Source organism: Thermobia domestica, chromosome 7 (genome assembly GCF_964235325.1).
Source record: "Thermobia domestica chromosome 7, izTheDome1.hap1.1, whole genome shotgun sequence".
NCBI classification, from domain to species: Eukaryota; Metazoa; Arthropoda; class Insecta; order Zygentoma; family Lepismatidae; genus Thermobia; species Thermobia domestica.
The window spans coordinates 290,405,132-290,421,966 of NC_137460.1; the positions used below are offsets into that span (position 1 = coordinate 290,405,132).

The 16,835-nt window shown below is 35.0% G+C and overlaps 1 protein-coding gene across 1 annotated transcript; it reads left to right on the forward strand.

The window, feature by feature from the left end:
* Nucleotides 1-13,523: 13,523 nt before the first annotated feature.
* LOC145689789 (protein CFDP2-like) lies at nt 13,524-13,952 on the forward strand. Its single transcript, XM_081763994.1, has one exon. It carries the CDS (start codon nt 13,524-13,526, stop codon nt 13,950-13,952), a length of 429 nt encoding a protein of 142 aa, XP_081620120.1.
* Nucleotides 13,953-16,835: the final 2,883 nt, after the last annotated feature.

The window sequence follows — 16,835 nt, forward strand, 5'->3', positions numbered from 1 at the left end:
GAAACTATCCACTTTATCAAAAGTATTATTTAATATTTTAACGCATCCATAATTTGCTGCATTCCGGTTCCGACGCACTTCCATGCATTTAATTTTCTCTGCAGTTACTTCTAAACCTCTATATGTACAAAAATTATATTTACTACTTAGCAGAACCTAGATTAGTTTGCAAGTATTCCTCCAAACGGTAAAACCAGTGATTTAGCAAAAGATTACGTACTAACTTTTTGAAGCTTTCGTGTTTGATAAAAGGCTTAGTTTGATTAGGCAATCAGTTGTTGAGCTATACACCTTTGTATGCAATTGGCTTCGAAAACAAGATGATGTTACGAAGAGGAACTTGGAAACATATCTTCGTTCTTGTATTCTATTCATGTTTATCTGAGTTCTTTTTGTACAGTTCTTGTTTATTTGAGCAAAATTAATTTTTCGTATATATACAATGAAGGAAGTGGAATGCAAAATGAAAGTAGTAATTGCATGACTTGGCATCACTTTGGACTTTGACCCCGACCTTTATGACGTCATAGGTCAAAGGTCAATGACCTTGGCCCGGGGTCAATGACCTAGGGGTACATAGGACCACCCCCTCTAAATTTTGGCAGGGGTACCATGGCCCACCCCCTAAATTTTGGCAGGGGTACATAGGACCACCCCCCTTAAATTTTGGAAATTGCCAAATTTAAAAATTAGGTATGGTAGCCTAGGACCATAGTATGTACCTCTATCCGTATTGGGTGTCTATGTCGTTCCCTTTCATGGGTAAAAAATTGCCAAAAAGTCAAATTTCGGGGGTTTTTGACCTAATTTATCCCCTTGGATGAGGTGTTATTACTCTATATAGTTATATGGGCGTATACAGGGGTCCATTACCTTTCATAAGATATGGGTATATTAATGCACCCCTTGAAAAATTTGGGAGGGGTACCTTGGCCCACCCCTTAAATTTTGGAAATTGCCCAATTTAAACATTGGGTATTATAGTACAGGACCCTAATATGTATTATGATAAATTTGGGTGGTCCACCTCGTTCCCTTCTAGGGGTACAAAATTGCCAAAATATAAACGTAAGCAATACGTAGTACCACGTGTTTGGTTTTTGGTCGATTTTATCCCCTTTGATGAGGTGTTATTATCCTATATAGTCATATGGTCATGTATAGGGGTCCATTACCTTTCATAAGATATGGGTATATTGGTGCACTCCTTTAAAAATTTGGGAGGGGTACTTTGGCCCACCCCTTAAATTTTGGAAATTGCTCATTTTATATATTTGGTATTATAGTACTGGACCCTAACATGTATTATAATAAATTTGGGTGGTCCACCTCGTTCCCTTCTAGGGGTACAAAATTGCCAAAATATAAACGTAAGCAATACGTTGTACCACGTGTTTGTTCTTTTGGCCCAATTTATCCTCTTGGATGAGGTTCTATTACCTTATATGGTTATGTATAGGGGTCTATTCCCTATCATAAGACATAGGTACATTTGTACACTCCTTTAAAAATTTGGGAGGGGTACTTTGGCCCACCCCTTAAATTTTAGAAATTGCTCATTTTATATATTTGGTATTATAGTACTGGACCCTAACATGTATTATGATAAATTTGGGTGGTCCACCTCGTTCCCTTTTAGGGGTACAAAATTGCCAAAATATAAACGTAAGCAATACGTTGTACCACGTGTTTGGTTTTGACCTAAGTTATCCCCTTGGATGAGGTCCTATTACCTTATATGGTTATATGGTTATGTATAGGGGTCCATTCCCTATCATAAGACATAGGTACATTTGTGCACTCCTTTAAAAATTTGTGAGGGGTACCTTGGCCCACCCCTTAAATTTTAGAAATTGCTCATTTTATATATTTGGTATTATAGTACTGGACCCTAACATGAATTATGATAAATTTGGGTGGTCCACCTCGTTCCCTTTTAGGGGTACAAAATTGCCAAATTTTAGTACAACCACGTGTTTGTTTTGGCTCAATTTATCCCCTTGGATGAGGTCCTATTACCTTATATGATTATATGGTTATGTATATTGGTCCATTCCCTATTATAAGACATGGGTATATTGATGCACCCAGGGAGGGGTACCTTGGCCCATCTCTTTATTTTGGAAATTGCCCAATTTAAACATTTGGTATAATAGTATAAGACCCTAATATATATTATGATAAATTTGGGTGGTCCATCTCGTTCCCTTTCATGGTTACGAAATTGCCAAATTTTAGTACAACCACGTGTTTCGTTTTTCACCTAATTTATTCACTTGGATGAGGTCCTATTACCTAATATGATTATATGGTCATGTATAGGGGTCCATTTTCTATCATAAGACATAGGTACATTGATGCACCCCAGGAGGGGTACCATAGCCAATCCCTTAAATTTTGGAAATTTTTCAATTTAAGCATTCGCTATCATAGTACATGACCTCAATATGTATCATGATAAATTTGGGTGGTCCACCTTGTTCCCTTTCATGAGTAAAAAAAAAATGCCAAAATATAAACATAAGCAATATGTTGCATCACGTGTTTGGTTTTTGGCCCAATTTATCCCGTTTGATGCGGTCTTATACCGTATATGGTCATCTGGTCATGTATATAGGTTCATTTCCTATCATAAGACATGAGTACATTGATGCACCCTTTAAAAATTTGGGAGGGGTATCTTGACTCATCCACCCAGTTTTAGAAATTGTTTAGTATAAGCATTTGGTATCTTCGTACAGGTCTTCAATATGTACCACTATAAATTTGGATGGTCCACATCGTTCCCTTTCATGGGTAAAGAACTACCAAAAATCAAATTTCGGAGGTTATTGACCCCTATTTAGCACGTTATATGGTTTATTACCTTTATATGTTTATGTTCTCTTTTAAATTTGGGAATTATCAAATAACAACATTCGGTAAACGTTTTCTAGGACCCATTGGTGTTCCTCTTATGGCCAAATATTCAAAATTTAAAGGTTATTGACCGGCTTTATTATTAAATGCGTACAGGATTTATTACTTTTTCATAAGACATAGGTGTATTTGTGTACCAATCTTAAATTTTGGGAGGGGTACATTTCTTATTGTCATATCAATAATTGGTAATTGTTCTTAAAATTGGATAGTATCTCATTCATTGGGTAAATCATTATGATCACGTGATCAGTTATTGACCTATGATGGGATTAGGAGTCCAGGACATTGGTACATTTAAACTTTGTAGGATAATTTGAGAATGCGTCATTGGTATTGATTATTACAGCCAAATATAAACGTAAGCAATACGATGTACCACGTGATTGACCTTGATGAGGTAGTGTACAGGGATACATAGCTAACCTTATTGAATCTTATGACTCATAGTCTTAAGGGAATACATGCTACAACACTGGCAAAGTTATTGTTGATGCAATTTGATTGGTTGATCACTATCTTTCGTGCAATCTGATTGGTTGATCACTATCTTTCGTGCAATCTGATTGGTTGATGAGTTTCAAATCTTTGCTGTATTCAGTTTTTAAGTTTTGTTTTACATTTAAAAAATCTTGGTTTCGTTCAACATTTTGCAGTCACTGATAAATATGATCAAAACCGTTTATTTGTTAATCGAATAGTTAAAAACCGGATAAAGTTTGACGGTTAACCGTGAAACGTAAAAATTTTTAGTTTGAATTTTTTTTTTGCTTGAAACATTTTTGAAAATTCTTGCTTTCAAATTTTTGCTTGAATTTTTTGTTTCAGAATTTTGTTTGAAATTTTTTTTGACAACTTTTGTTTCAAAATTTTTTTGTTTGAAATTTTTTCGTTTTCAAAATTTTGTTTAAAATTTTTGTTTGAAATTTTTCGTTTCCAAATTTTTTGTTTGAAATTTTTTGTTTCAAAATTTTGTTTGAAATTTTTTTTTCGTTTCAAAATTTTGTTTGAATTTCTTTCGTTTGAAATTTTTTTCGTTTCAAAATTTTGTTTCAAAGATTTTTGTTTGAAATTTTGGTTTGACATTTTTAAAATTTGTGCACTCATTAGTAAAGAACCGGAACTGTTTAGAACTAAAAACCTCTGGCAACATTGGGGTGCAACAGTACACGTCAGAAAATGATAACGCAACGTCATCAGTTTTGCATCATATATAAGTATCGTTCGAGTTAGTATTCATGATAACGTCATCATGGCTACTTGTCTGCAGTTTCTAAACACACGTGATGTGATGAAATCATTTACCAAGATTACTGATTTACAACAGAATGTACCTTATAGAATCTTAGCTAGCCAAATGATCCCTACAAAGTTTGGATTAAGAATCGTAGTGAAGCTTGAAAATGATAAGTATATAATTTTACCAGCAAGATATTTACCCATGGAACCATCAAAACAAGAAGAACTGTTACGTTTCTTAAATACTGGATCTGTATCTTTATGTTATAAAGGATTCTTGGGTCGAAGTCATCAATTTGAATTTAGTACACAGCCAGATTCGTCAGCAAAATCATGAATTCAAACATCAGCACATTAGACATAGTTGTATGAATTTGGTTGGTCAGCATGACGTCAGCAACTGTGATGAAACCATAAATTCAAACGTCAGCACATGACGTCAGCAATAACTATAAACCAACCAATACCGTGAAATCATTTGAGCAAGTGCTTTTCAGGAGGAAAGATGTGTACTTCTAACGATAAAGACTTCATCTTCGCAAGCTATTATCCAATAAACAAAACATGTGATGATTGGTATCAGTGCTAGACAATTTGAACCAGTGATTCGATTGGGCAAAGCAGAACAATTTGGTGTACAACTGGCCTGTGAAGAATGGCAAATATTATGTTCACGAATCGACCAAATGAACGATTATTTTCATGATGAGCTAAATGTGACCATAGTCAAATCATTAGGCTCAAATCATGAAGTGGTGATGCGTACAGTCCTCGAAGAGAAGATGGTGCTGTTACGTAAAAAGAGTACATTCCATGTCCCTCGCAACATGGTGTATCTAACACAAACGGAATGGAACAAATTCATGAGTGTATTTCAGTGTGTTAAACATGCAGTGGAAGTGTGCAACAAAACAAGTATATTCCTGAAAAAGTACTATTTTGAAAAATGTGTTATGCATATTGTACAACATGTATCTAGATATTGTGATGGTTGTCAACATCGTTCGTGGGTGCATACCTGTATTGATAAACAGTTTATTTGTGATCAAATGGACATTGAGTTTCCACCAATTGATATTGCATTAGACCTTAAAAGACTTCAACTGGAATTAAAATTATATGCTAAAGACAAACTAGTGCAAGAAGTTCAAAATACATTGTATCGACAATATCCAGAACCACTATCTGGTATGGATGTATGTGGAGTGTAATAAAATGATCCATTTCAATGAATTGTGTTTTTTCATTTCAAGTACAACCCTATGTTCTGACGTGTACTATTGCACCACAATGTTGTCAAAGGTTTTAGTTCTAACAGTTCCGGTTCTTTACTAATGAGTGCACAAACATTTAAAAATGTCAAACCAAAGTTTCAAACAAAAAAATTCAAACAAAACTTTCGAAACAAAAAAATTTAAACAAAAAATTTCAAAACAAAAAATTTCGAACAAAAAATTTTCAAACAAAATTTTGCAACAAAAAATTTCAAACAAAAAATTTGGAAACGAAAAATTTTAAATAAAAAATTTTAAACAAAATTTTCAAACAAAAAATTTTGAAACAAATTTCAAACAAAAACTTTTCAAACAAAAATTTCAAACGAAAAGTTTCAAACAAAATTTTGAAACAAAATTTTCAAACAAAAAAAAATTTCGAAACAAAAATTTTTAAACTAAAAATATCAAACGAAAAAATGTCAAACCAAAGTTTCAAACTTTTTAAATGTTAAAACAAAACTGAATGCAGCAAAGATTTGAAACTCATCAACCAATCAGATTGCACGAAAGATAGTGATCAACCAATCAGATTGCACGAAAGATAGTGATCAACCAATCAAATTGCATCAACAATAACTTTGCCAGTGTTGTAGCATGTATTCCCTTAAGACTATGAGTCATAAGATTCAATAAGGTTAGCTATGTATCTCTGTACACTACCTCATCAAGGTCAATCACGTGGTACATCGTATTGCTTACGTTTATATTTGGCTGTAATAATCAATACCAATGACGCATTCTCAAATTATCCTACAAAGTTTAAATGTACCAATGTCCTGGACTCCTAATCCCATCATAGGTCAATAACTGATCACGTGATCATAATGATTTACCCAATGAATGAGATACTATCCAATTTTAAGAACAATTACCAATTATTGATATGACAATAAGAAATGTACCCCTCCCAAAATTTAAGATTGGTACACAAATACACCTATGTCTTATGAAAAAGTAATAAATCCTGTACGCATTTAATAATAAAGCCGGTCAATAACCTTTAAATTTTGAATATTTGGCCATAAGAGGAACACCAATGGGTCCTAGAAAACGTTTACCGAATGTTGTTATTTGATAATTCCCAAATTTAAAAGAGAACATAAACATATAAAGGTAATAAACCATATAACGTGCTAAATAGGGGTCAATAACCTCCGAAATTTGATTTTTGGTAGTTCTTTACCCATGAAAGGGAACGATGTGGACCATCCAAATTTATAGTGGTACATATTGAAGACCTGTACGAAGATACCAAATGCTTATACTAAACAATTTCTAAAACTGGGTGGATGAGTCAAGATACCCCTCCCAAATTTTTAAAGGGTGCATCAATGTACTCATGTCTTATGATAGGAAATGAACCTATATACATGACCATATGACCATATACGGTATAAGACCGCATCAAACGGGATAAATTGGGCCAAAAACCAAACACGTGATGCAACATATTGCTTATGTTTATATTTTGGCATTTTTTTTACTCATGAAAGGGAACAAGGTGGACCACCCAAATTTATCATGATACATATTGAGGTCATGTACTATGATAGCGAATGCTTAAATTGAAAAATTTCCAAAATTTAAGGGATTGGCTATGGTACCCCTCCTGGGGTGCATCAATGTACCTATGTCTTATGATAGAAAATGGACCCCTATACATGACCATATAATCATATTAGGTAATAGGACCTCATCCAAGTGAATAAATTAGGTGAAAAACGAAACACGTGGTTGTACTAAAATTTGGCAATTTCGTACCCATGAAAGGGAACGAGATGGACCACCCAAATTTATCATAATATATATTAGGGTCTTATACTATTATACCAAATGTTTAAATTGGGCAATTTCCAAAATAAAGAGATGGGCCAAGGTACCCCTCCCTGGGTGCATCAATATACCCATGTCTTATAATAGGGAATGGACCAATATACATAACCATATAATCATATAAGGTAATAGGACCTCATCCAAGGGGATAAATTGAGCCAAAACAAACACGTGGTTGTACTAAAATTTGGCAATTTTGTACCCCTAAAAGGGAACGAGGTGGACCACCCAAATTTATCATAATACATGTTAGGGTCCAGTACTATAATACCAAATATATAAAATGAGCAATTTCTAAAATTTAAGGGGTGGGCCAAGGTACCCCTCACAAATTTTTAAAGGAGTGCACAAATGTACCTATGTCTTATGATAGGGAATGGACCCCTATACATAACCATATAACCATATAAGGTAATAGGACCTCATCCAAGGGGATAACTTAGGTCAAAACCAAACACGTGGTACAACGTATTGCTTACGTTTATATTTTGGCAATTTTGTACCCCTAAAAGGGAACGAGGTGGACCACCCAAATTTATCATAATACATGTTAGGGTCCAGTACTATAATACCAAATATATAAAATGAGCAATTTCTAAAATTTAAGCGTGGGCCAAAGTACCCCTCCCAAATTTTTAAAGGAGTGTACAAATGTACCTATGTCTTATGATAGGGAATAGACCCCTATACATAACCATATAAGGTAATAGAACCTCATCCAAGAGGATAAATTGGGCCAAAAGAACAAACACGTGGTACAACGTATTGCTTACGTTTATATTTTGGCAATTTTGTACCCCTAGAAGGGAACGAGGTGGACCACCCAAATTTATTATAATACATGTTAGGGTCCAGTACTATAATACCAAATATATAAAATGAGCAATTTCCAAAATTTAAGGGGTGGGCCAAAGTACCCCTCCCAAATTTAAAGGAGTGCACCAATATACCCATATCTTATGAAAGGTAATGGACCCCTATACGTGACCATATGACTATATAGGATAATAACACCTCATCAAAGGGGATAAAATCGACCAAAAACCAAACACGTGGTACTACGTATTGCTTACGTTTATATTTTGGCAATTTTGTACCCCTAGAAGGGAACGAGGTGGACCACCCAAATTTATCATAATACATATTAGGGTCCTGTACTATAATACCCAATGTTTAAATTGGGCAATTTCCAAAATTTAAGGGGTGGGCCAAGGTACCCCTCCCAAATTTTTCAAGGGGTGCATTAATATACCCATATCTTATGAAAGGTAATGGACCCCTGTATACGCCCATATAACTATATAGAGTAATAACACCTCATCCAAGGGGATAAATTAGGTCAAAAACCCCCGAAATTTGACTTTTTGGCAATTTTTTACCCATGAAAGGGAACGACATAGACACCCAATACGGATAGAGGTACATACTATGGTCCTAGGCTACCATACCTAATTTTTAAATTTGGCAATTTCCAAAATTTAAGGGGGGTGGTCCTATGTACCCCTGCCAAAATTTAGGGGGTGGGCCATGGTACCCCTGCCAAAATTTAGAGGGGGTGGTCCTATGTACCCCTAGGTCATTGACCCCGGGCCAAGGTCATTGACCTTTGACCTATGACGTCATAAAGGTCGGGGTCAAAGTCCAAAGTGAGGCCAAGTCATGCAACTACTACTATGAAATTTTTGAGTTTTACGTTCCAGGGTTATGCCGGTTAGGCTAAAGGAGACGGTGATGATGAGAGATGAATGAAATTGTGGAATGAAGAAAGTAGGAGCAAACGGAAGAACCCGGAAAAACCCACGCACACGGTGTTTGTCCACCTCAAAGTTCACTTGGCGGGAGCAGGGATCTAACCCATTCCCAAGCACCAGAGGTGAACGCTCTACCACTGGGCCACCGCAGTCCCCAAAGAAATGAAAGAATATTTAGGTTTCAGAAAAGCGTTCTGAAAGAAGTATAATATGAAAAAGTATTGATGATTATTCTTATCAGTTTCTTTTGGTTTCTTAAATTCAGTGGATGAACCAGAAAAGTTATTTCATATCTCATTTGGTTGTGGAACTCTGCATAGTATGCTGTTAGTAATGCTTTTCTGTTTAAAATGGGAACAAGTAGCATTATTAGGAAAATTACACAGGCTTATAAATTAAATAATTTTGTAATATGTTGAGACCAGAACAAGTTATTATATATCAGAAGACCAAGAAACTTAACTGTTTTTCCAGGTTCCGTTATTTTGTCGTCTATTCGTAGCAATTGATGTCATAAAACTTAGCGTGTTTAGACCGCAAGTATAAGCAGAATGTTTTGTCGGAGTTTAGAAAGAGTTTGGTGTTTAGAAACCAGGAAATTATCTGTGGCATACTGTTATCGATTTTCTTTTGGATTTTGGTGGCTCTGATTTTATATGACTTTTTATCGTGTGCATATAAAGTAAGTTTAGTCTCTCAAGGTGGTCTGGGATGTCTTTTATGTAGAGAAGTAGTATAGGTCTTGAATTAATTCTTGTGGAACACCTACGTAGATCTATTCCGGTTTTGATTTTGATCACAGCTATCATTGATTTCTATAAGGTTTGCTTTATGTTACCCTCTGGAATTTTTACGCAGCCTAGTATAAATTAGTGCGCAAGAACATTTTATGTTGGGATTATAACAAACAATGTAGATTACGGTTGCAAACTATTATTTGCGTTTCAAGGTTTAAGACGCATAAATATCGAAAAGTCTAATTTGTGACCATTGGTCTACATCCCATGTATCAAGTAATTTTTTTTGAACGAAGAGAAAATATTTTCATTGATATTCGAGAGGTTTTTCTTTTTTCGAGATTTGTACGCCAGGTTCCTGAAGGTATTTCAAATATTTGCGGGAAATATTTTGCAGAAATGTGTTTGGGAAATATTTTTAAATATGCAGTAAGTATGTTTCCAAAAGGTTTGGCGGAAAATAAATTAAATAAAATGTTCAAGAATGTATTAAAACATTGTTTGGAATATAATGTGGAGAAGGCTCTTCGAAATAATGCTGTAAATATTTTCTATACGCAATAGAGAAAACAAAAAGGACCCTCGGGATGAACTTAAGACACAAGTTCAGCCACGATTAGAACCCTTGGTAACAAAATTTTTATATGTAAAAATAGTTGAGAATGACGTATATTAGTGCCGAATCCATAGTTTTCGAGGCCATTGTATTGAATAGTGATACTCCAAATGTCGCTTCATCTCTGTCTACAGAGGTGGGTTGGGAAATGTGAAAATGCCAAAAATGAGTGCGATTTGTGCCAAATTCAAATGCATCAGTGTTGGTTTCTTAAAGACGTGTTGGTGGTCAGTGATGATTTCAGTGTGGGACATGGTGTTACCTCCATTCCCAAGCTATGACATTTTTCTCAGGACGCATCCCGATCGTTCTCAACGTGAATTAAGAACATGTTTGCAGTGCTTTTTTAGTTTATGGTTTATCTTTTCCTTCTAGAAAATCTGAAATCGTTAGTGGTAGCTTATGGCATTATTGAAAATGCGATAACAAAGCAGTGCGAAAGTTTTAACTTTTTAAATAATAATCGTATGGAAAAATTTCTAATAATTCTCTCTTTGCAATCGTATTTACAAATGTGTTTGTATGTGTGCGAGTGGTTGCGATAAAAATTGCCTCGAACTCCTTATACGATGAAAAAGAAAAATCTTTCCGCAGTGCATTCCAATGAATAGACTCACTTTTAATTATAGCTCTTGCATCAGTGGGTTGCCCTGAGAGTAAATCCTGGATTTTCTCTTTGGGGTAGAAGCACGAAAAGACTGGCAGATAAAGCAAGTTAGTCTGACTTTGATACGAAGACGATAAACAACGCACAACAATGCAGTGTGTGCTAATTTATTCATTTCTATTGCTAGTGCAATATATTAGCAACGCACCAAACTGCAAGTGTACTGCGTAGTTTCTATAAGTAGACAAATTAGGATACTTCAAGGACAGTTTTTCATTAATGTGATTTAGCTCAGTGCTTTAACTAACACAATCGCCTATCACAGTACGTTATTTAACACAGCGCAAGGGTATTGAAAAAGGCACAGCGCAAGAGTATTGAAAAAGGCATTTTAACTAATTAATATTTTATCACATTTTGGTTATGAAATTTCGCATAATTACAATTCCTAAAGTTTATTAATTAAGTTATGTTAAGTGGGGTGCTCTTCGCATAGCAGCTTATCACAATTAATGTCATAAAGGAAAAACAAAAAGATTATAAATATGCACTACAAACAATATCTACAATTTAAATAATCCTCATTTCCACAATTAGATTTGGAGTTAATAAATATTATCTTATGACATTTTGTATAACAATCATTAAAATAAATATACAGTTTTCCGTTTTTAACATTATATTTAAGATGTTTATAATGTTTTATATAACTAGAAGTTAGTTTTAATAAGTTAGTTTTAAACTAACTAGAAGTTAGTTTAGTAAGAAAGAACTAGAGTTTTTCGTGTTTCACTGATAAAATAGCATAAATATCTCCGCTACTTATTACATAACCAAAAATATCATTTAGTCCTTGAGTACATTTAGTTATAGTATATCTGAAGTTCGGTTTATTGTATTTTTGTTTACTCCATATTTGTAAAAAAGGTTCTGTTTTTTTCTTTCTTACAGTTCTTACTATCTTTAGTTTTGCTGTTCTCTTTCTGCGTCTGAGTGCTATTATGCTTTTGTATGTATAGTATATATTTGTAGTGTGGTTGACAAGGTGTGTTATTCATATTTACCCAAATTCCTGCTTTTTATATTTAAATTTTAATTTTTATGAAAATAACCATAAAACTTGTATCTAACTATATCTACCATCATATCTACTTTTCTTCTTTCCTGTAATGATCCCATGGTAGAGTATTTATCCCATCTTTCAAAACACATCTTTTATCATGTTTAGAATACTAATTTACTTACTTTAATACTAAATATACTGTTCTTATAACTTCTAATTAATTTAATCTTTTTATAGCAATCCCTTTAATTGAACAAACAATCTTGATATTCTTTACATGTTAGTTCTTTATATACAACACTCTTCTTAACACCTTTTGGTTTTCTGCAATATTTTATCGAACATACCTTTAGAATCTTTACCAGTGGAGCTTTTATTCAGTACATTTTACATCTTAAACCTACGAACTCTTCTATAAATGTACCTTTTACCTCATATTTCATTTTACCGATTATTAAATTATTTATCTGTGGTACCTTGTATCTTTTATTTTCCGCATATTCACTTGTATCGAAGTAATCAATATAATTTTTCATATCTTTGTATACGTCTTTTGTTTGAATATGGTAAATATAACTATCTGTATAACATATTTCCATTTTAAGAATGTATGAATATGTTTCTTGAGTCTAATATGAAATGTACGCCATATAATTTTCGTTGTATATATAAACGTTAATCGATATATCGAATATACTTTGAATTTTTATGTCACTTAGTTTTACTGGAAAATCTATACCTTTTAATCTTGTTTCTAAGTTTTTGAATAATTTATTTCTTTTTGTACTCTTTCTCTCTCTCAATATTATATTCCGAGAGTTATAAAGCTCTATATCTTGAGCATAAAAAGCATCTTTCATCCTTGTTTTGTATATTGATTACAGCTTTCTTCTTTTTTAATCGCATCTGGTAGTTCTATGTATGATGATCCTCTATAAGGTGCATATTTTAAAGTATCTCATATTCAAAAGAGGCCAACCAAAATCTCTAACTTGGAAGTCTTCCACTCTTGTTCATAATATATATTTAGCACTAGTTATGAATTGGCACCTACTCGAGTGGTGAAGTGCACCGAATGGCAGATCTGTTTTTGAAATGAAGCCTCACACCTCTCCCATCCAAGTCCGACTTCGCCTTCAAGTGGTGGTGCTGTTAACCCTTACCGGAGGCAGGGTATAAAACCTCTGTGGTGAAAAATCCCTGTGGAAAGTAAGGAGACGGAAGAAGTCGGGCCTGGTCCTCCAAGTTGGGGGTTGGGCTTCAGGCCGACAACCTGGCCCCGAAAAAAAACTACTGTTAGAAGACCGGAAGAATCGCCTCGGAATGGACGGATCAAGGGGAAGACAGACCGGAAACGAAAAAAGGACAAAGAACTGATACTCGGTACGTGGAATGTTAGAACACTACATAGACTGGGGGCCCTGCAAGAACTAACAAACAAAATTCAGAAATATAACATAGACATATGTGGCATACAAGAGATGAGATGGAACAATAAAGGCATTCACCAAAGACAAAAGGAAACCATCTACTTCAGTGGAAACAACAAAAAGAAAGAATTTGGAACGGGATTCATAGTCAGGGGTCAAATACCTAGTAAAATAATTAGCTTCAAGCCAGTCAGCGACAGGATATGTAAAATCAGAGTAAGAGCAAACCCATACAACATAACCATTATCACAGCCCACGCACCAACCGAAGAAAAGGATGATAGAGTCAAGGACGAGTTCTATAGCCAGCTGGAAAAAGCATATGACGAATGTCCGAAATATGATATGAAAGTAATTGTTGATGACATGAATGCAAAAATCGGTAAAGAAAGCTGTTTCTACCCAGCGATAGGGAAATATAGCGCGCATGAAACAACAAACGGCAACGACATAAGGTTAATTGACTTTTCAGCTTCCTAGAACATGACCATATCTAGCACATGGTTCCCACATAAAAGAATACACAAGGTAACATGGAAATCACCGGACGGGAAGACCGAAAATCAGATTGACCATGTTGTAGTAGACAGCAGACACAGTTGAATATACAAGACGTGAAAACAAGGAGGGGAGCTAACATAGACTCCGATTACTATTTGGCAGTAACCCGTATCTACACAAAAATAAGCACACAACGGAAGCCCAACATGCACTAAGTCAAGAAATGGGACATAGAGAAATTAAGGGACGAACAAACAGTCAACGAATATAGGAGCAAAGTCACTCAGTATATGGAGGAAACACGATGGACAGGAAAACAAAACGTCAACGATATATGGGCATCAATAAAAGACAACATAGAGCAGCAGAAGAAACAATCGGAGAAAGGAACAAACCTCAACGGAACGACTGGTTTGACAGCGAGTGCGAGATAGCAATAAAAGAACGGAATGTAGCTAGGAACAACATGCTAATTCACAGAACAAGGGAAAGAAGAAATTTACAATGAAGCCAGGAGAAAAGCCAAAAAACTACTCCGACAAAAGAAAAAATCCAGTATAGAGAGCAAAATAGCAGAGCTTGAGAACGTACGATATAGAGGGGAAACAAGGTTCTTTTACAAGGAAGTTAAGGAACTAAAAAGAGGGTTTAAGCCATACTGCACTGCAATCAGGGATGAAGGCAACAGCATACTAAACTCCAAGGAGGAGATACTGAACCGGTGGTCTAGATACTACGAAAGAACTTTTCATGACGAACCGGAAGAACCAGATGAAACAGCTCAGACAAATTTCAAAAACAAAGAAATTAGAGAGATGTAAACAGAGACGCCAACACTTCAAGAGGTTAAAGAAGCAATAAAAAAATCTAAAAACAACAAAGCACCGGGAATTGACACAATAGCGGCAGAGCTACTTAAGAAAGGAGGAGAGGAAATAGTGATTGCTCTATACAAACTGATCTGCAAAATTTGGAATGACCCGAGAGACATACCTGAAGAATGCAAAACAGGGATAATAAACCCCATACATAAAAAAAGGACACCAACTATCCTGCGATAACTACGGAGCACTCACATTACTCACAACTGCATATAAAATATTTACAACCATCATACGCAATAGACTGGAAGCATACTACGAAGCACTGGTAGGAGAATATCAGGGTGGCTTTAGAAAAGGACGAGCAACCATGGACCAAATATTCACAATTCGACAGACACTTGAAAAATTCTAAAAAAAAAAACATAACCACGTATCACTTATTCATAAACTTCAGAACAGCATACGGCAAATGTGGAATGCACTCCAGGAATTAGGGATACCCGGAAAGCTAGTTCAGCTATGTAAAATCAGTACAAAGGAATCGAAAGCCCAAGTGAAAATAGGAAGCGATATGCCAGAAGCGTTCCTAGTGCAGAAAGGTGTCAGACAGGGAGATGGACTAGCCCCCATACTATTTAACCTGGTACTAGAAGCAGCAGTACAACGATCAGGCATAAAAGGAACAGGGACCCTAACGACCAATAGCCATAAAATTCTAGGGTATGCAGACGACATTAACATCATTGGAAGAAGTCTGAAAGCAGTAAAAGAAGCGTTTACAGACCTGGAGAAAGAAACGAAACAAGTATGACTTAAAATAAATGAAGGAAAAAACCAAATTTCTAGTCGTATCTAAGAACACAGGACATATGAAAAGAATCGGGACACACATAAATATAGAATCACACAACTTCTAAATAGTGAATGAATTTATCTACCTAGGAACCACAATCACATCAAATAATGACCAAAGTGAGGAAGTCAAAAGAAGAATCACCACTGCGAACAGAGCATATTTTGCACTGCTGCCCCTACTAAAATCAAATCTCATCTCTAAAACTACAAAAACCAGGATATACAGAACATTAATCAGGCCCGTAGTAACATATGGATCAGAATGCTGGACTATACGGAAAGAGGAAATGCAACTACTAGGGAACTTTGAAAGGAAGATTTTAAAGAAAATATACAGAGGTGTGAAGGTAGACCAAAATACATACCAAATGAGATATAATAATGAACTCTACGATAAGTACGACGACGTAGACATAATAACGCACATCAAACTTGGCCGTTTGCAATGGGTGGGACATATTGTCAGAATGGGGAAAGATAGAGTAGTGAAGAAAATCTTCTTCGCTAACATCGAAGGAAAGAGAACGAGGGGAAGACCAAGGAGATCGTGGGACACGGTCCTATAGGACATGAAGGAAATAGGAATACGGAACTGGAAGGTGAGTGCGGCAGACCGAAAGAAGTGGAGGCAGATTCTGACGGAGGCGAAGGCTCATCAAAGAGCTGTAGTGCCATAGAAAAAGAAGAAGCATTAGTTATGAATTATTTTAGATTGGTATACCTCTTTGTTATTAGTGTGAAAGTTCTGAACTTCTTTTCCCTTCTTATATTGACAATTTATTAAAATATTAAGTTTTAACGAGCCATGTTTCTGTACACTGACATTTTGTCTATTTACTAAAGCTTTTGATGTTGAAGTAACATATTGCTCTAGAGAACCATGTTCTTTATAATCTGTTTTAAATCTCCTTGTTTCTAATCTTGATTTAAATGCCGAATTTTCGAGTTTTACATCAGTTAGTTGTGATTCAGGTTTTACTTTTGTTTCTTTCAATATCCCTTCTTTAAGTGGAAATATTTTTCATATGTGCTTTTGTTTCAATTTTGATAATTCTTGTGGAACTTTATTTCTGGGGAATGCACTTTGAGTAAATGGGAATGTTTGAGTTAATTTTAGTCTCTTTTGTTCATCTTCATACTTTTTAATAGATCAATAAGTTCTCCTTTTCTTAGTCGAGAATAT

Bases quoted from the DNA above. Each gene is read 5' to 3' on its own strand.
- LOC145689789 (XM_081763994.1), top strand. From the start codon at position 13,524: ATGAGATGGAACAATAAAGGCATTCACCAAAGACAAAAGGAAACCATC.